We start from the raw sequence: 21,306 nt of genomic DNA, 5'->3' as shown, positions 1-21,306 counted from the left end.
AAAAACTTTATTTCTGGTAATAAAGCAAAGGTAAATCAACAAACGCGATTAAGTAGTGGAAAGGAATTTTGATACACAAAAAAACAGAATGTACAGAAAATATTTGTAATAATTTTATTATTAAGTGTTGCGCAAACAGAAAAATAGTTAAGTTAAATTAAGTAAATATATAATAAGAACACAGTGTACACTATACACATATAATTAATAAGTTTTGAAATTAGCTCTAAATACATTTGCTTTGGCTTTAAAACTTAACTTTTCAAGAAATCGCGTAGAAAGATAGTTAAAATGATCGATCACATTAATTATACAATTATTATACAATTTAAATAACTCTCTTTAGCGCCTTTTTATTAGTTTATTATAATTTTAATAGTTACTAGCGCGTTAAAGAAAATAAAACGAGGTAGCAGTATCGCCGATGGATAATCGTATAGGCGTTAAAACTCGATAATAAAATTTATTACATTTCAACAATGCGTCTAATTAATACGTCAATGGTATTTGTAGCAAACTTCTTAATATTTCCACTGAATGTCATCAGGCTGGATTATTAGGAAGATAATTAAGCGTTACTTGATTAACATACGTATCACTAAAGTTACAATGTAATTAACAATGCAGCAATGTTAGCGCAGTGTGTGATAAACTTTAACTTTCTACAGATATAAAACAATACCGGTTCACCGGGTTTTTATAAAAAAATCTGCATAATACTTCAACAAGTACGTAGGAATTCATTGTAATTTTATTGTACTGCTAATTTATAATTTTTGTCAAAATGAGTTTAATTTTTCTGTCGTTTCGTTTTACTTCAACTTGTTGTATACAGTTTACTGTATTGTATCTTAAAATTATTTTCGCTCGATTTTACTTCGTAGTAAACCTAAGCTCTCTTAACGATATGATGGAAATGGTAACTCTCATATGACTAAAATTACTCGTTTCGATCATGTTAAACGAAGCGTAGCTGTATAAAGATAAATTCGAAAACATTATTCTCTTATTTTTGATTTCTATATTGCAGTTGTTGGTTTGATACAGAAGATCTCTCTATAAAGTTACATTTATATTAATATATAAATTATAATCGATAAGTTTTCGAAAAACGAGGTTTGCTAAATAATTTTTTTGTACGCAAATCAATGTTTAATTATCTTATTTCAAAGCTACGATATTTTGTTTTCAATTTTATAAATAAATACGAAAAATCTTTTGCACCAATCTAACACTGCTCGTTCGGTAATAATACCGATAACACAAGAAAGTTCTGACCAACTGCGTGGTAAAAAATAAAAATAAAAAAGATCCAATATGTCACAATTTGTTGGTACTTAATTAACATCTCTTTTTCCAATTGTTTTGCAAATTACGCAGTATCAGTCTTATAAAAAGTGTCTGTAGAAAATGTGCATAGAAATTGTGCGAACTCGCTTGTGAAGCGTTCCGGAAGTAACTTGTTTGTTCGCGTTTGTCTTTTTTTTCTTGTTTTCTACAGCTCGAAATTGCTCGAGAAAGCTTTTTCCCACGTTTGTGCGTCGCTGCGTTATACTCTAAATTGATTAATCTGATCCTGTATTTTACTGCGCAACAACTGCAAAAAAGATAATAATTCATGAGATGATAAAACATACCGTAATATAATATAATAATTAATAGAAAATATTTTTGTATAATTATATATATCACAAAATAAGTACCTGTTTAATATTATGGTCCGGTATTAAAAGTATTTTTGATTGATCCGCACTGCCAAATAAACCACCAAGTTTCTTTTTTCTATTAGCGTCCTTAATAAAAATCTGTACACCTTTTTCTACGACTTTTACCGTTTCGCTTAACTCGGTCCATGTGTGAGTCCAGTCAATCTAAAATAAAAAAATAATAAAAACATAGATATATTGCTATTTCTATTAGTATAAGAAAATCAACTAGAAAAAAGAATTGATCAATATAATTAATATTAACCCGCCAGCCACCAAACAAATCACTGTGTTCGAGGTATGATAATCTTTTGTCGGTGAGCAACAGCACATCTTTGTTGATAAACACGTGATAAACATAAACGTCCGTGTGCGCATATTTTCCCTTCTCCAATTCCTATAAGAAAAAAATCTTATATAACCCAAATTTATTCTTCTTAGAACAATTCTTAAAAATACGATTCTCACCATTAATATCTTGTTGCCATCCGCTTCATCCTTTATATATGGTCTAACAAGACTGTCCGGTTGCAAAAATCTGGGCGATCGCACTCGTTTTGCTTCTTCGCTCAGCTCAGTGGCTCTAAAACAAGTATTATAATTTAATTACCACCATATATTGCATAGGTTAATAGTAAATTTTTTAACACATCTAGACTTTGATTAATTATCTAAATTAAGTTAAAACTGCCTTTTTTGCATAATTAATAAGCCATACCGTTTGACAGCTCCAAAGGAACCACTTGCGAAATCGACAATACCAGCGGTAGGCCTAGTAACAAGTCCAACAACGCCCTTTCCAAACCCTTTGAAAAATCCCTCCACTCCTTCTTCCTTCGCCCCTGACAAGGGTTTCGTTACCACACCTGTTACACCATCGACTACACCCTATTAAATGAAATAAATATAATTTGTAGATATATATTACGTAAATTAATGTAAGTTAACAGAATAGTAATCAGCAATTTTACCATTACTAAACCCTTTCCGCTTCGTGCGAGACCTTCTTGTAAGTTGGCGGGCTGTTTGATAAGCTGTTCTTGCCTCTTTCGCTGATAATCCTTGTCAAAGGTCAGAGCAGCTATACCCTTGCCTGCAAAAGTATAAAGTAAATATTAAATATATATATATATATATATCTCCTGATTAAAAATGTCAATTTTCCTCTTGCTTGTGTTAATCGCATATCGATCGGTTTCCCCTTGTACTGAATTAAAAACTTGATACGCACCCATCGCGCCTGTGATCTTCGATACAGCGCCCGCCATTCCGCCGACGGTATGGCCTAACATGCTGCGCACCCCGAGGAACAGGCCCTCCGCGAACTCCCCTGGACCTTGTATGGCCCCTTGGAAGGGTTCGTAGAACAGGTCCTCGATGCCCTTCATGGTTCCGACCACAAGCCCGTATGGATTACCGATCACATCGAGTCCCAACACGAGTACGTACGCCTGCTTGATCGCCTGGCCCGCGTAATGAGTGCTCGCCTCAGAGATGAGCTGCTTGTGCGTCATGAATATGCAGTTTCTTTCAAAGTATGCCAGTCTGTATCAATAAAGAAATATTTAGAATCTTATAATCTTAGACTCTATACAACACAAAGATTACAGTTTTCTCTCGGAATTTTATTTTTTAAGATCATAGTTTTAAGTATAATATTTTTTTTTAATATCTCCAATTATATTTTTTATACTATTAAAGTGTGTATGTGTAAATTATACTGAATAAAAAACTTTACTTGAATACAATGTCGTTGATATCCGTTAGTGTTACGCCAATTCCTTGCAGTAGCACGTTAAGTACTTGCGGTAACGCGGAAGGTCCTCCTCCGCTTCCGGTCATTGAGAAGCTAATATGTATCTACAAACGAAAAAAAAAAAAAAAATAAAGATTTAACTGTCAAGACAGATATTAACATTTCTATATCTATATATTAAAACGCGACATACCTTGAGAGGTGAGAAATGGAGCAGATCAAAAAAGTTCTTCTGCTCGGCCGTGGTGACCAAATTGACGTGGTACATTAACGGTTCGTTGACTAGTTTCATGTCTGTGCGGAATAGCATACTCTAAAACAAATAAACAAATAAGACGATTATTTATATATCACAAAACAATCTAAATAAATCTCGATGGTTCAGCATCTCACCTCTTCCGCGTCATTGATCTCGTTGGCCTCAAACAGGCCCATTATCGCATTTATGAAGACAATGTCTACCTTAATGTGAAACTCTTGTACGAGAACCTTGAAGTATCGGAATTGTTGCACAGTGCTGTGTTCCAATAAGCGCTTGACCATACTGAGCTCCGCAAAAGGTTTCATAACTATAGAGAAAATAAAAGAAATTTTTAAAAAAGTTTAGTTAATCCTACTGTTTAAATCTATTTGACCCAAAATACATTTTTATTTTTTACTAATATTTTATTAAAATTTTGTTTTGGCATTTGACTTTGCTAAAGTAATATCTCTTTTTATCATATTAATCTTCATCAATCTAAAGAAATAATAATAGTCAAGAAGTAATTCTTAGGATTATTTTGTTGTAAGTTAAATCTCTTATATATATATATATATATATATATATATATATATATATATATAAAGTGTTAAAAAATAGACTTAGAATTCGGAATATTGCGTTTTCATTAGTATACAATAAAATTGAAATTGCTCGCAAAAGATGAAATAAAAAATTGCTTCTCATGCCACATGGATAATAATTGTTACCTGTACTCTGTGTGACACTCTTTGGCGGTGGTATCGGAGCTAATATAACTGGAAAGACACACTCCGACAACTGATTGTCAATTTGAAGCTTGTTAATCTTTGCATGCAACTGCACTTGGTGCGCCGAGGTGCGATATTGCAGCCAAAGCCCAGTTTGAAACGTGCGTCGCATATATCTACGATGTGGCCTCAACATCTCCATATTTAAATAATCCACCTGGAAACAATAAAAAACAATAAAAAAATAATAATATAATAACAAACTTTTCTTAGTCTAGAAATTAAATAAACAAAAACTTTTTTGTTTTACCATTAGTTTTGGCTCCAACATCATCCGATAATCTGCATCTTTGCCGATTTGTAATTCTCTAATGTACCGTTGGTATCCTTCTTCGATGGTATTGACTTCTTTGGCATTTAATGCTCGCCATCGGCCACCGAGGGACTTGCGTGTTTCCCATATAATTCCAGAACTGGATTATAACAGATTCTCATGTATGTTATGTATATATATGCAAAATTATTGTTAAAAACACATAATTTTAATTTAAAAAATTACGTTAAAATAAAATTTTATATTAAAAAAACTGTGATATGCGCTCTCACCTAGCAATGCACATGTACAACAATTCAGATTTGGTAATATTGTTTACAAGGGAGAATCCAATGCCGTGAATGTTCAATGTAATTTCCTGATCTATCACTTCCAGATCACCAGCCAGCTGGCAATCCTCAGCGATCTTCAAATTCATGGTGAACAGCAACACTCGCTGGGTACCATCCAAGAACGAAACGTAGTACAATTTCTCATCTACTTCCGGTAGTTGAAAGGTACCAAGATTATCCTGGAAAAAAAAACGAGGAAGATCTTTATTTGTATTTTCTGCTTTTAAGAATATTTTTCTTCCCTTCATCATCTTCTCCTTTTACCTTGCGAAGATTGCCCTCAATTTCCTTGCCATTGTTATCTTCCCAAACCATTTTTCGTGGGCCCGCCGGATTTTCCCAAGTATAAAACATCCTGTTATATGACTGCACAGATCTATTGATTTAACAAACATGTGATTGATTTCGTATCAAACATACAAAGTAATTCGCCGTGACATGACTTTAATGATAAACTTCGACGTACCTAACATTAATCGACCCTTTTTCCCATAAATTGATGGTATACGGTGTATGGTTAATAATCAATGCTGGCGCGCAACCTGGACTGTAGGCCGACATGGAGATGTAAACGCCACCTTCGCTGATTTGCACGTCTACATTGATTCCTCCATACTATAGTGCAAACGGATTTTTTTTACAAAATGTGAGACAAGTATATATTTTTTGTTACTGTGTTTTAATTACCTTATTATTCAATTTCAGCAAAGTTGTGTGGCTTTCGGTATAAATAAACGCCGCGGTTTTTTCGGGGTGACCCGCGACCTTGGCTTTCAAAGTCTTGTTCTCATGTTCTGTTCGAGGCCACAGAGCTGTACATTCATCGGCAGGTACCTTAGCATGCAAGAAGGACACTGTGCAATATTTCGTCACAATAACGTAGGTATAATTAAATTGCTTCTATTCAACATACTTTGATTATAGGATCGGCCGGTCGATCGCCCTCCTGACACTCTATGAGGAAATCTGCGTTATTGATAAGTATATAATAGGGCGTGAACGTAATCTGCTTGGTCAACGAGTTGTATGTCAGTTGATTGTGCACCCCGATCTGTAACAAAAAACCAAGTTTTGTATTTTTTATTTGTCTTAATCTTTGTTTCTTCATTAATTGTGTAATAAATACATATATAACACTTCCTTGATCTTCTTTCTATTTTGTATATCTATCTTGTAATTCACTTATCATTATATACTATTATTATTATTGATACTTATTAATAAATGTAGTTCAAAAATAGATATAAAAATATAAGTTTATATAATAATTTTTTGTCATATAAAATTTTATAAATAAAAATGATTAAATTAGTGTATATATTAAAATGATATAAGAACCTGATATATCATTCCATTGTATTTGCAGGCCACCACACCTTCGCTGCCCGCGACGTCAATGGAAAATTTGTCGGACCATTCTCCGTCCTCCACTCTAACCATAGCCTTCTTTTTACCGAAGAAGGCTTTGGAACGAAATGAGAACAGAATAGGTCCTTTGAAATGCTCCGGATGATACAAAACATTCAGATAATCATCTGTTGTCTAGAAAGAGCAATTGATGCGAATTAATCTCCTTTCGTTCATCTTGTAATAAAAACAATTTCTCCAGTTCTCATGCAATTAATAAGTAACCAACACCTCTGTAATGTTAGTTCATTATACAAACTTTGCTTTATAACGCAAACGAAGAGAAACGCCGAGACGTTCGAGGATTGAAAGATTTACATATTTAAGAATACAGCGATTAAAAAAACACTAATAATAAATTCTAAATAATAAATTAAAAATAGAAAGGAAATAGAAAATGAATAGCGTGTGTGATAAAGCATAGATATATATATACAATAATGTAACTAATGTTCAATGTATAAATGCGACTTGTGTTTGTTAAAAAAAAACATTGCAATTGTTAGAGATCGACAAACAGTATGGGTTAACACCAATGATAATCTAACATATTTTGTGGCGTTCAGTCCCAGTGACATGATCAGATTAGACGATTGTTATTTCATAATAATTGAGTCTTGTGAACACAAGCACGAGAATAGCGATAATAAAGTGAATAAAGCGTTGCGTCACCGCACGCGTTTTCCTCCTCTTGTACTGTGCGCGTGGTCGGTGGGATTTCATAGCGGAAACGAATTTCTGAAAGACGTTCGCATGTAGTTTTTTTTACAAATAAAGCGATAAACATCAATGTCCAGTTAACAGAATTTGATTTAAAATTGAGTGATGTGCAATAATTATTCATAAAATTATTTTGCATCTATAATTAATTATCCAACAATATTGTATAGAATTAGACAAGATTCTGATTGCTAGTTTTGACTAATAATATGAGATAATTATATTTGTGAGGAGCACAATTATTTGTGAGAATTAATGCAGCACGATAACAGAAAATCTCTACCTTGATCGAACTCGAGTGCTCTTTGCCACCTTTACTTGATTTCTGTAAAACAATGGAGCAATATTGAATACAGGGGTTTAATCAGGCAAGATGCAGTGCTGGTTAGTACTATGACACGGAGGGCACAAGGAAAAACGCTGAAGATCAGGCGGAGAAGCAAACATTAGCATACGTGTGACGAAAGAAGTGTATATAAATAGTTATATTTCGATGGTACAAAAGTAACTCTCTATAAAATGTGGTTGAGAAAATTTAGGGAGTTTAGAGAAATATTCTTTGGCAAATGTAAATATCGATAATAAACTGCAGATTGTATGCAAAGAGGCGAAGTTACCAAAAGCGACGGAACCATCGCTGCAAACGTACTCTGTAGGACAGCATTAAACCAGTCTTGTTTAGCATCCAGAAGGGACAGTACAGTGCCATGATGATCGAACCGTGTTTGTGAGACGTATGCATCCCGAGATCGAGAACCACTTTTTGCACGCTGTCGAAAGACTCGAACGACCAGACAGCGAATTCTGGCGGGTTCGTCATAATCTCGCCTTTGCACGACCAATCTTTCTCCAGATAATTGGGTAGCTATAACACATCATTCAATTTAAATAAGTAAATCACAAACATATATTTAATATAAAATATATAAATTATAAAAAAATTATAATATAAAGCATTCTCTTAAAATTCACATTTAACTGAATTAAAAATGTAAACATAATGCTAAATATAATTATTGAATTTTTATCAATTGACATGTGTTCTACCTTAATTATTATACTTGACTTGGCTGGATCGATCGTAGGAAGTTGCAGCGAGGCACTTGCTTCGAGCAAGCTTTCCTGTGTAGTGCCAGGCAAACAAATAATAATGTCGATTGGCAAGAAATTCTTCAGATATACAGATGGGTACAAGTGCACATTGTAGACGGTACTAGCCATAGTGTAACGAGTAGTATTCTCGAAATATACTTGTTCGATTTCCCCCACAGCCTGTGTAAACAAATATTTCGCGTTTCTCTATTATCAATAATATTCGTCAATTTAATTATTAAATTAATTAAATTAATTTGATAAAACTATATAAAAATGTCTAAGTGATAAGTACACATATTTTATCATAAAACTTATGTATGGAGAGAATAGTGACCTGAATATAAAATATTTCCGCAGTGTCCTGCTTGGATCGCGAATCGCATTTTAATAATTTCGTCATAGAAATAGTTTTCTGCAGATCCTTCCAAATAAATGGTTCGAGTGACACCATATATCTAAAATAAATTAAAAATTAACTTGATTTTTTAAACAAGATATCTATTAGATTTTGAAAAAATATCTAGTCATTGAAAAAAATATGTTAAGTGCTCCATTATTTTAACTTTTTATTATTTTTTGTATTATCTTGCTTACAAAAGTTAGTAAGATTGAATGATTCTATGTAACGATCAAAATAAAATGTTAATATCAAAAAATGCAAAAATACCCATCAACGCTGAAAAACAGCCAGTAAATATTTGTTGAAGTATATACGGCGTCCAGAGGTAAATTGAGCTTCTCATTAGGTCCCACTGTACCCACACATTCCACCTCATTTCCACGCTTCGTCATGTAATAAACGGATATCGGCTGCACGAAGTGATTGTGAACCTACGATGGAAAGCCGATTATTATTGATAAAATTATTACTAATTGTTCTGATTGATACTGATTAGCTGATTATTACTGATAGTTCCTACATCACTACTTTACCTGAAGAATGCTTCGAAGAGTGACAATCGTGCTACCCTCTTCTACAATGACATCTGATACAATACCCCATTCCTCGGAGCCTTCTTTTCGGTGTTTCAAAGAAAAGAATCTCCTATCTGCTCTCAGCACAGGTATCGCCAATTTGCTTTGAATACCTTTAAACTATTAAATATCGTTATATTATGTTAATAATTTAAAAATCAATCTTATCCTATCAATCCTATTAATTTATGTTACAATTCCTATTGGTCTTATTAATTTAAAATATAAGTCATATTTTATATTGAGAATATATAATAGATTTGTCGACTAGTTTAAATTAAATTTAAATTTAATTGTTTCCTCACCAACAACTCTTAACTTTTAATTAATTTAATTGATTTAAATATATTTTTTACTTATTTGTATCTAAAAATTGCTTTCAATCGCTTATCAACAGTTATTTTCATAAAAGAAATAATCGACTTTAAATTCATTTAAAAATCGTGAATCTTAATAATTTCATATGCTACATTTATATAATAACTTACAGATATAGAGAATTTACTATCTTCTCTATCCTTCACGGTTTCTACTTTCAATTGCTCAAGAAGACGTGTGTCCAGCTTGGATGACTTCGGTGCGAGTTCTATCGATGCACCGCTTTCAAGGATCACTTCCATATAAGAGTCATTGTGGTCCCTCATTCTCGATCCGTCATCAAAAATCTATAAGAGAACAATTATTTTTTACATTTTACATTAATATTATTTTATCAACGAATTATTTATCAATAGATATATTAATTTACAAAATTAATTTAGAAAATTATTAAAGAAATAGATAGATAAATAAATAAACGATGTAAAAAAATCCTTATTATGATGACCTTAAAGAGACTGTGTTCCAAATCGAGTATTATTGCCAGGCCGGTCTCATTCTTCAGCACATATGGCGCTACTTTTCTGGTGGGTTCTTTCGCCTCCATAGCCGAGGAAAATGACTGGCCGAGTTGTTTCAATACATCCAAACACGTCTTCGTTATAGTTATCTCCAGATTATCCTATCCCCATCAAAATAAACTTGCATTTTTTAATACAATTTCATAATAATATCACTGACTGTGATATATTAAACCTCACTTAAACATTAATTTACAGATTTCTTTCAATTATTTAAGTAAACAAAACACAAGTAATATCTACAATAACGATACACAAGTAATACCGACATTTGATATTTACGTCCTGATAAACTTTGCTTACCGAAGATGTAATATCGATGGACATCTTGGTGGACTGGTGTAGCTCTTCTGGTTCGCTTTCCGATGCGGGGCTGGCTATGCTGGCACCTTTAGAGTCTAGCGTTATGTCGTTAAATTGAACCTAACAAATGATTGAATAACATCAATTAATAAAATATTGATCAGAAATAATAGGATGTTAAAGTTACCTTCGTTTTCAGTTCCCACGGCGTCGAGGTGCGTTTACCGTTATCGGTGCTTTCTATCGGCTCGATCAACGGTTCCCACAGTGCAAGGCGACTGTTATAATATGCCATAACCACCGACATCGAGCAGTCTATACTCATCTACAAGCAAGAAAAGTCACCATGTAAATGCAATATGCATAAAAGAATCATAGCATTAATAAGAATAATATTAATAATAAATAATAAAATAATAAAAATTAAATTGTACTTAAATTTTAATTTTAAAAGAATTTCCTGAAGTTTCAGTTTTTCTCTGTAGTAAACCCCATCTTAAATAACAAAAAAAAAAAGAATTTTTAAGCTTACAGATTTTGTGCTCCAATCGTTAATGCTACTTTGGAATCCCACATGAAGTAGCAACATAGGCAGAGTTTTGTTGCCGACACCCGCCTCCAGGGTGAATAAGATCGTAGGTGCCGAAACAATCGCCAATTCGGGCTTATAAGTCGCCATAACTTCATCATCTGGGTACATAAACTCCTCGAGTGCTTCCGTTGCAACTTCTAAATCAAAATTAATACAACAGTTCAGCAAATAAAAACTAAGTACTAATATATTTTTGGAACAAATAATTATCAAGTAGTTTATTATTAACACCTGTCTTTAAGAACCAATAATTATTCTCTTCAAAGGGCGTGACGATCCACAGTCCTTCATAATTAGGCTCGGGTTTAACGACTTCTTTGTCTTCCTCCTCTTTTCTCGTTACCGTATGCATAACTTTATTTAATATTTCAATCACACCTACAAATTGTTGTGTTTTAATTAATTGAGTAGCACCAATCAGCATAGCAATATATAAATTACCTGGAGAAACGGACATATGTATGTCCGTGCAACGGACCTCCAAATGGAGCCCTTTATTCTCCGGCGTAGAACCAGCTACACTAATACTGCATGGTTTCAAAACCTATGATTGAAATCATGATGAATAAAATTAACAGTAATAATAATTAATATGTAATAAATACTAGGATGGATTATTTTATGATCTTGACTTGAATCAACAAAATATATATATCCTAAAACTAAGGCGAATAAAACACATTCCATTAATAAATAAATTAAAAAGTCTTTTATAAAAAATGGTAAAACACATAAATATGCATTATAAAATGTGTGTTGTGTGTGTGTGTGTGTGTGTGTGTGTGTGTGTGTGTGTGTGTGTGTGTGTGCCAGGCGCGCGCGTGCTTGCGTGTACGTGTATACATTGCATAATTATAAGATACATTTCCAATACCTGATAAATCCAGTCGGCTCTCTTTGCAGGATTGTATATTCCCGTCAATAACGATAGATCTTTAATAGAGCCCGTGATCACTTGATGCTCTCCCATAATGCGCACTTTCAGCAACAATTCCGTATTCAGTACAATGCAGTTCGAGTTGATGTCGTCCATATCTTCGAGCAGAATAATATCCGGCTTCTCCACATGTAGATTCACAGTCAACATTTTGGGTGTCGAGGCGGGCGGCTGTTGCACTGGCTTCTTCTTTGGTATCATAGATTCACTCTTCACGGAGGAAGTAATGGCTGTCTTGTTTGCTATGTCCACATCAAAGAAATCCTTGACTTTCATGAGATAGTCGAGGGACACGATGATGCTGAAGGAGAACACCCGAACGTCGGCAAACGTGTCGTTCGGACTCTGGCGCACCGTTACGTCCAGCATACTTCTAGTATTGTACTTGGCGTGCTCTTTGTCGAGGTGATCCTCGCTCGCACCCGACAACGGAACGCTGCTAGTCCTCTCCATGATCCGTACTAGCGAGCCCTCGCGGCTTTGCCGCATGTCGTCCAATGTGCAGTTCATCAGCAGAATTGACGTGGCCAGTAGACCGTCCGCGAATACGCGACCCTTCACGGCAAAGTGTGTAAGGCTGAAGCGCGCCAGTCCGTGCTCGGGCACATGCAGCGGCGATGTCTGCGACTGCAGTAGCTTGGAGCCGCCGGTAAAAAGATTGATCACCAGACTGTCCATAATAAACTCGAATTTCACGGACGTGTGAGCGTGCCGCTCCTGCATGTCCGCTGATGGTCCAGCTTCTCGCGTTGCATCGATCTCGTACTTGTACGCTGGTTGAATCTTATTTCATAGCAAGAAAACATCAGTTTTATATATGATCAATAATTATAATTAAAATTTTTTAAGAAAACCAAATAACTTTATTTTTTTAATGAGTTATAACATCAAATCGTTTTATATTAGTAATATATCAGTTTTCTGGCAAGAATCAAATAGAAACATAAACAGGAAAATTATAAGAATATAATATTTACCATTCTACAATAATAGCAAAAAAATGTAAAAAGTAAAAAAATTTATACTTTAAATATTTTTTCCTTCACTTTTATCGTTTTAGCTTTTGTACGAGATTGATTTGTTTAATTTTTGTAAAAAAAATTTGTTATACATTATTTCAATTGTTATACATTATTGTAACTATTATTCACCTCTGCGCTTATTTCAGCCTTTGTGGCGGATTGTACGATCTGCACGGGTTTCGGGTCTTCAAAAGTCTCGCCTAGATTCTGCTCCAATACTTTTAGAATCGTAGCGTAGTCCTCTTTACTCAATAATAGATTAATTCTGTTTAATCTGCCAGACATATCGATATCCGGAATAGCGCTGAACCATGCGGTAGACAGATTACGCTTCATTAACAGCGTGAACGTCACCGGTTCCAGCAGCAACACCTCGATCTCGCTGGTGAATTTCTCCATGTTCAGTCGTACTCGAGATAACTTCAAATTTTGCAGTTCGATCTTCATTTCTTCTACTATGGGATGCTCGTCAACTTCCTCGGTCGTCACGTCTAGCTTTTTGAAGACGTTGCGTACCTGCTCATAGAATTTTATAGGTGTATTTATTAAACATATAATAAAAACATATATAAATAAAAGTTATATTTAAAAAGTTATATTTAAATTAAATTTATTTTCATAAAAATCTCAAATATTTAAAATTGGATTAGATTTTAATCCATCCCTAGTTTTAATTTTGAGAAGAAATTTTAAATTTTTAAATTGAAGTTAAACTAATGTACAGATCGAAATCAATATCGTTATACCATAAGATTGCCCATGTCTAGCATTAAACTATGCTCGTTCTTAGAGTTCATCGGCACGTATATGACGGGCGCCTTAATCCTGACATTTAGCTCGATGCGCGAGGCACTCTCTTGAACATCCTTGATATTTGTTTTCGCCACTTCCGCTGCCGCCGCTGACGCGTCTCTAATAGCTTTCTGCGCCGCTTGAAAGTTGTTTAGGAAATTCATGACACCGGTGACAAATGCGTTCAGAAAGACGATACGATGACAACCCATCGTCACTTTGACGGACATGTTGTTTTTGTCCACTTCACATTGCTCGATGTTGTACATCACCGCTTGGATCTACAAAAAACAAAAAATTTGTGGCACTTGTTCGACTAAGAAAAATAACCAGAGTTGTGCTATAAATTTTAAGATTATATAGATTATTTACATATTGTTTAAGTTATATTTATATGATTCTTTTTCACGTAGACAATACAAGCAATGTAAATTATTATAAATTGGAAATAGGAAAAAGTAATTAAGTTCTAAAATTGTCAGTATATTTGATTTTAATATTTCAAATAAAATAAAAATATATAATATCAAAAATAAAAACAGAGAATATAATTCTCACTGTTTCTGACGAAAACTTCTATGATTTATAGATTCTTCTTCTTCTTCTTTTTCTTCTTCAAATTCCCCAATTGGATATCCGACCCAAGTAGAGGGTCACAGTACCACAATTTAACCGGGTCAAAAACCCTAAGTTAGTCCTTGGGGAAATGGACCAACTTGTTCTTTAGTATTTATAGATTATTGTTCATATAGATAACATATCAAACATAATTTTTACATTGTATATATGATGTGGACTATTTATATTTTACGCGTAAACGTCCAACCTTAAAAATAACTACAGATGCAAAATGATAAGTGTGTAAAAGCACACCTACTTGCAATGACTCAGTACTCTCCACCGCCACAATATCCTTGTACACGGAAACAGGATTGAGATCTTTAATGCTGATAGAGGCCAGATCAGCGTTCACTTGCGAATACGAAGACTTGCTAAGAAAACTAGCGCTCATGCCATCGATGTGAAGTGCAGTGATATCCCGGGCGGCGCTAGAAATCTTCAGGTTGATCGAGCCGACCTTTGCGTTCACCTTCAAATCGATGCATTCAACGGTTTGCCTTCTGCGTCGACTTCTGGCTGGTTTGGATCTTTGCTTCTGCAACTGCTCCTTGATAAAGCCGGTAGCTTCTTCCTGAATAGATGTCAAACGAGTCGGTCGTGGGCGCTCAGGCTCTTTCTTCTGAGCGCCTTCGAGTGAGTTCATTCGGTCTTGAATGTACGTGCTGAATCGTAATAACTCAATGAGCGCCTCCTGGTGTAACAGAGTATCTAGCGAGGTGAATTCCAGGCGCAGCAACTTCACAATAGAACCATGGCGCGTAATGAACTCTGGTGAACGTTTATTCACATTTATATATCGTACGATAATCAAGTATTCATCCTTGCCAGCCGACATCGGCGTGTTGACCATGAAGATCTCCTGACCTTCGTACAACTGCCGCATCTGCACGCCGCCCAGCCGCAGCTGCACCTCCTGATCGTACGTACGTTGTAACATTTCTGCCTCCAACTGTAGCACCTGGAATCTAAGAGAAATGAGTAAAATTTCAAAGTTCGTTGAAGCTGATTAAACTATAAGGTAATTAAAACTAAGAAAAGAAGAATGCAAACCTGATGAATTCTGATGGCAACGCGTCGCTGTCTTGTTGTCTGGACACTGACAGTGTGAATTCTTTCATCTCAAATTTCATCTCCAAGTCGGTGGTCTGCTTCATCGGCTGCGCAGCAGTTGTTTCTTGTTGCTGCTTCCTTTTATCGGCGATGCTGGATATCGTAGTGCCCAGATCTTTCAGCGACAACTGCGAGATAGATCTTGAAAGTGAAACACGTTGTAACTCTGCGGGCTTCTCTTCCTCAGGCAGAGCGATACTCTGCGCGATCGAGAGTGCCTGCAGTAGTCGAACGTCCGTTACGTTCACGGTGACTGACGGTAGATGACCGAGAAGCCGTAATTTCGGTAGCAAAGGATCATCTGTCACTAAGCACTTGTGGAATTGAATTTCCAAGGTAGTTGGGTGAAGCAATGTCAGAGAACTCTCGGTACTTGCCAAGGCTGATCGCCATTCTTCATTCGGCAGCGTAACCAGCACCTGATGCAATAAACAAATTTTAAGAATGTAGTTTTTTAAAAATAAATACATATAACTATAATTATTTTATAGAAGTAGTTTTCAGAAGTTCAGTTTTATCGCAATTTTGTTATACAATATTATATATTTTTAATTTATCAAAAATCTTACAAAGTCGTCTTTTCATATAATATTCATTAATTTAATTTTTTGTGGAATATTTTTTAATATAACTATTCAAATTCGATTGTAAATTAAAATTATTATTACCTGAAAGTTGACTATCTTCAAAACGAACTTGTCGTAACTGTGCTCTCTCATATGTAGCAATACTTCTTCCTCGCTCTTACCCATGCTGACTAACTGTCTAACGCCAGCCAGCTCGCTTTTGCCCTTCTCCAAAGAATGCATCTTCAGACTACCTAGGTTTACTACAATTAGAGCCTTTGAATCCTCGTAGAGGCCACCATGCGGTATGATAAGCTGCGACGCCTGCATATCCACTTGTATGTCCAATACCGAGTGTTTCTGAATGGCATACTCCAGTCCAAGCGCCGACATTTCCTTCAGGCCTTCAAATTGTTCCGCTGCGGCTGTTTGTAATTGACTCAATGTTGAAGAGTCTTGCACCTAGAAAATATTCATCCACATTAAAACATAAAAAACAAACAGATCGCAAAAGAAAAAATTACATTAGATTCGTGGAAAATGCTAATTAATTCAGACTTGAATTTTCCTAGTTTTAAAATTTTCTATGAATTCACTGCGCATTCGGGAATTAAAGAGACAAAAAGAGTCTAAACCTTAAACATGTTGACCAGCTCCACAATGGTCTGCGCGTCGTAGATGATATCAACGGACCGAGACTTGACGACTATGCGGTCTCCGCACAGCTTGTCGAGCGGATTCTTCTCGTAGGAGACTGCGACCAAGGCGCTGTCCGAGCTGCCGTGTTCCGGATTAAAGAGCGAAGGCACGCGACCGTCCTGTTGTGTCGCGCCCAGCAGTTTCATGTCGCTGATAGAGGCCATGACGAGAATCCCGTTTGCCGACGGCCGCGACTTGAAACTCGCCCGTACGCCATGCAGTTGCAAGTCCAGGACGCATGGATGCTCCTTGTCCGTATCCAGTAGAGAGATCTGCAAGCCGTGCAGAAGGAAACGCGTATCGATCATCTCGTACGTTTCCGGGTAATGTGTGGGCGCGCTGTTCTCCTGATAGTCAATCGCCCGATATAGTTTTTCCTTCTCCTGCGGCGTCATCGCCTCCTCAAATCTAAAATATCGTCGTTAACATAATAATTTATTTTATTTATTTTACATTTATGCTCTTTGAAGACAATTTTATAGGATGATTCAAGGACCTAAAATTCTCTAAGATCGCGATCCGATTCAACCTCAACCTCAATCCTTGTTTTTTATTCAATGAACAATAAAGACAGAATAACGCTAATAACATTTTAAGTGTGACTTGGCTGCGGCTCAAAGGAAATTCAAAAATTATTGAAACTGTCTAAAAGTTAGACTTATCAAAGCGTCTGCCAACGAACCTGCGCATGATAGCAACGGCCGAGTTGAGCTCCTTGGTCTCCTCGACTTGCGAACTGTTCCACAGAAAGCCGAACCAGCCTCGTTTCGCTCTCAGGCTCTTCTCCCGCTCGGCTAGTCTCTCCACTTCCATTTCGATTTGCTGCCGAATGATCACCAGATTAAAGATGTCCAACCGCGTTTCGCAGTCCGTCAATTGCTCCTCGATCTCCTTTGCCAACTTCTTCGTCGTCAACTTTGTCTGATAAGCTTCGGCGTAAATACGGCAAGTGTCGCGGTGCTGCCTCATATGGTCCCAGTCCCAGTTGCGACGACACCGTCGCACGGTCTCCTCGAGGACGCAGGTGTATGCAAAACGCCACCACTCCTTGTAGTGGCCGCGATACGACGTCAAGTTCGGCCGGTACTTCCGGTACGGCGCGGCTTTCCGTGCTTGATCTAAGCCTTCTCCCAATCGCACCAGGGTCTGGTACTGACGTTTCGTTAAGCCAATCCGTAATTTCTGCATCTCCAGGTCCAGCCACATCTGCGGGAAAAGCGAAGTGCAAAATGTAATTCGGTTTACAATCAGTTTAAGAGTTTCGTTATTTGAGAAATAATGTAAGTCAATTTTGGCCAAAATTGAGATATTATTATTGAGGGAATTTAGAATCACAAGAAAAATTTTACGCAATTTCCTTTAAACATTACACAGAAGATTATTCTTTTCTAGATCATAATCTCACTTTAGGGATAGTATAGTTGCTACCATCAGACTCGGGCTTGGGATTAAGTCTGAGCTTGGACTTGACGTTGATCGGACCTAACAGATACTGATAGCTCGTTGGAGTGTAATCCATGGTCGCAATACCGTTGCAAAAGAGAGTGGAATATATGGACTGTGAGCTCTTGCTGTACTGCTCCACACTCGTGTTGAGATAAACGGCCAGTCCATCTAGACTGCACAATTTGAAAATTTGCGGAATGGCGTACATGTCCTTCAGATTGCCAGTAGTCTCCCAAGAGTCCGTGCAACTCTCAACGACAAAAGTATTCAGAGTAAAGCCAAAGGAGAATGGGTGATTCTTGAAAGTGACGTGATCTTCGTATCGCACGTGAATTCTCTTGATCTCCACGTGAATATTTTTGATCATGCGAGCGACAAGTTTCTCGACCATCGAATCGTCCAGCTTTTCTTGTGCTGCGAGAGTAAAAGTTTTAAACCCGTGTAAAAAAATAAAAAAGATTATAATTATATTATAGAAATATTGTAAATTATAACTTGGTAAAAAGTTACAAAAATAAAAAATTATGAAGGTTTAAAATAATTTAAGAACTACGATATCAAATTAAATATAAATTATAATTTTCTTTTCTATAATTGTAAAAATCTACATTTTACTTTACCAATTTACAAAAAAATGTTTAGTTACATTTCAGATCCGCTAATTGTTTCTTCTTTTCCACCCTTTCTAATTCCGCTCGTTTCGTCTCCAATTGTGCTTTCGTTTCTTTTTCCTCATTGTATGAAACTTGACTAGTAGGCACTACTAGTACAAACAATTCCTCAACTATCGCATGTATTTGACCATTCCACATATCTTTGAATGGAATCTTTAGTATTAATTTTCCTGAAAGTATTTTATTGCAAAGTAATATTTACTACGTTATCTTTTACATATATTAGAATCTTAAATCAATATTTAGCATTATTCCATAAATTTAATCATTATAACTTATACATAATATATAATTAAATAAGTAATGCAATTTTTATAAAATAAGACTCAAGATTTAAATTAATTTTTATACCTAAGCGACCATATTCCAGTCTCACTGGAAGATCCAACACATCCAACGCAGACTCTTTTATCAATAAGTCATTTAATACAAGATCACCTGAAAGCAAAGGTTTTATTACATAAGACACAAGTTGTCATCGAGTAATAGAATCATCGCAGGCACCTACCTCCCCAAAGGCTAACTTTAAGTTGCGTATAGTCCAGGTTCTCTATGTACTCGCCGAGCACTTTGTTGAGGAGCTCTGCAATAACTGACTCAAACACCATTTTGCTGTCTGCCTTTTTTCCACTCTTTCTCAATCAAATTCTGTTTGCTTCTTCAAGCTGCAACACCACCGTCCCTCTCCCTCGTACAACTATTAAAATAATAATATTTATATCTAATAAGTTACAGTATAACTAGAAAAAAACTATGTGCACTAAGTAACGATTAAGATATTTTTATTATAACCAACTTTATAAGTTATTTGTACAACACTTAACACTCAACAATCACTGTTGTGTTATCAAATGTTTACTAGATATTAGTTTACTGATATGCTTCCAACATTAAAAACTATTGACAGTGCTTCAGCTGATTCTTAAAAACTGTATTCTAATTGGCATAGATACAGAATACAGGTAATTATAGACAAACTCTTTTCAAGTTTGTGAATAACTGATACTTTAGTTGATTATTAAGAACTGTCTAATTGGCGCGCAAGACACTACGCACGGCACAGTGTGCTTGTATTGTAGTGAAACGTAAAGACAAACCTTTTTCAAAAATTATACGGGTAAGAAAGAATTCACACACTTATTGGGCACAGGTTTTATCCGCCAGGAACAACTATGACGCATCGAGTGCGTAGGCTCGAATTTATCTTATCGTTAGAATAAAAATAACATTGACATAAGCGAATAAAGTGCATATTTCTATTACATTCGCCTATGAATTGACAGATGAGTCAGTGTACACAAGTGGAGCGTCAACGAGGAATCACATCCTTACATCCTTGGTTGTCTCTCGTCACACGCGGTGGTGAAACAACAACAACAACGACGACGAGATGACGAGGAGCGCGTTTTCGCTAACCACGCGGCACTGTACCCACGGCGGACATAACCTTGAAACCTAGCGCCCGCCGAGGGTTGTTTGCGTTCCTTTTTTCCGTCGGGTTACGTCATCGCCGCGTCGAACGCGGTGTCGCCCTAGCAATGATACGCTCCTGGTGCGCCGATTCTCCGTTTCTCAATGTGGTCTTCTTCGCGTCAACGTACGCTCAGACGGGTCCTCCTCTTCCTCACGGCAGTCCGTACGAGAAGAAACACGCAGCCGAGTGACAGCGGCATCCAGCGTGCGGAGGAGCGCACCCGGTTTTCACTCGTCCGACTACGTCACACGTGAGAGTATCAGCTGAGAGCACGAACGGCTGATTTGTTGATGACGCATCGACGCATGCATGCGGTAATGCACCGAATGCACGCCCGGAAAAAGCAATGGAAACGGTGTCAAGGTCGCGCCAGGTGAAGCGCATTCAATATCGCTTCCTGATCGCGCGCTCCGTCATTTCAGTCATTAAAAAAAAAGCATTGTAAAGTCTTTACGATGCTAAACATATCGCTTTACGAGAGAGAATTGATCTCTCGCATAGATAAAATTGGATCGAAAATTGTTCAAATGCATATTAATCAATTTTTCTTCTTCGTCCGAGGTCTCGAAGCGATTTTTAGCATCGTGGACACGAGACTAATAATTAGGCGTAATTGAAAGAAAACTGTTTGAAAAGTTAAGTGATCTATAATACATGGAGTAAGCGTGGAGTAAGACCTGGTCTACAATAGCTGGAGTAAGCATGGAGTAAGAAGTAACCCAGCAAACCAGCACATAACTGATACATAACTGAAGGAGCGCATAGAAAGAACAGTGTTATGTAATATATTGTTATGTGGATGCGATGTAAATGTTACATAATTTTGAGAGCTACAAAGAAATAAAATTGTAATTCTTATTTCCCAGATAGCACA

The 21,306-nt window shown here is 36.2% G+C and overlaps 1 protein-coding gene across 2 annotated transcripts; it reads right to left on the bottom strand.

Annotated features, from left to right (window-relative positions):
• Positions 1-100: 100 nt before the first annotated feature.
• LOC105837262 (vacuolar protein sorting-associated protein 13) lies at positions 101-21,216 on the bottom strand. 2 transcript variants are annotated; one of them, XM_012681867.3, is made up of 45 exons: positions 20,222-21,216; positions 19,467-19,655; positions 19,310-19,396; positions 18,931-19,128; positions 18,244-18,698; positions 17,521-18,044; positions 16,775-17,246; positions 16,242-16,601; positions 15,514-15,992; positions 14,720-15,428; positions 13,797-14,123; positions 13,180-13,566; positions 11,966-12,811; positions 11,533-11,635; positions 11,323-11,469; positions 11,032-11,228; positions 10,687-10,824; positions 10,500-10,619; positions 10,124-10,297; positions 9,786-9,962; positions 9,256-9,417; positions 8,990-9,153; positions 8,657-8,777; positions 8,275-8,499; positions 7,877-8,092; positions 7,511-7,552; positions 7,180-7,245; positions 6,439-6,642; positions 6,014-6,151; positions 5,788-5,934; positions 5,567-5,715; positions 5,365-5,476; positions 5,041-5,279; positions 4,745-4,907; positions 4,435-4,651; positions 3,856-4,031; positions 3,656-3,775; positions 3,445-3,566; positions 2,938-3,251; positions 2,678-2,799; positions 2,425-2,594; positions 2,175-2,289; positions 1,972-2,103; positions 1,704-1,871; positions 101-1,597 (listed from the first exon to the last, which is right to left on the bottom strand). In XM_012681867.3, the coding sequence occupies exons 2-45, from the start codon at positions 19,564-19,566 to the stop codon at positions 1,550-1,552; spliced, it is 9,852 nt and encodes a 3,283-aa protein (XP_012537321.1). In that variant the 5' UTR covers positions 19,567-19,655; positions 20,222-21,216; the 3' UTR covers positions 101-1,549. The 2 variants fall into 2 exon arrangements, with proteins under 2 accessions (XP_012537321.1, XP_012537324.1); XM_012681870.3 differs by lacking the exons at positions 7,180-7,245; positions 7,511-7,552.
• Between the last annotated feature and the right edge of the window lie 90 nt (positions 21,217-21,306).

Source organism: Monomorium pharaonis, chromosome 5 (assembly GCF_013373865.1).
Source record: "Monomorium pharaonis isolate MP-MQ-018 chromosome 5, ASM1337386v2, whole genome shotgun sequence".
Lineage (NCBI taxonomy): Eukaryota > Metazoa > Arthropoda > Insecta > Hymenoptera > Formicidae > Monomorium > Monomorium pharaonis.
Note: the sequence above shows the minus strand (reverse complement) of the source record. Positions and strands in the feature narration are given on the sequence as shown.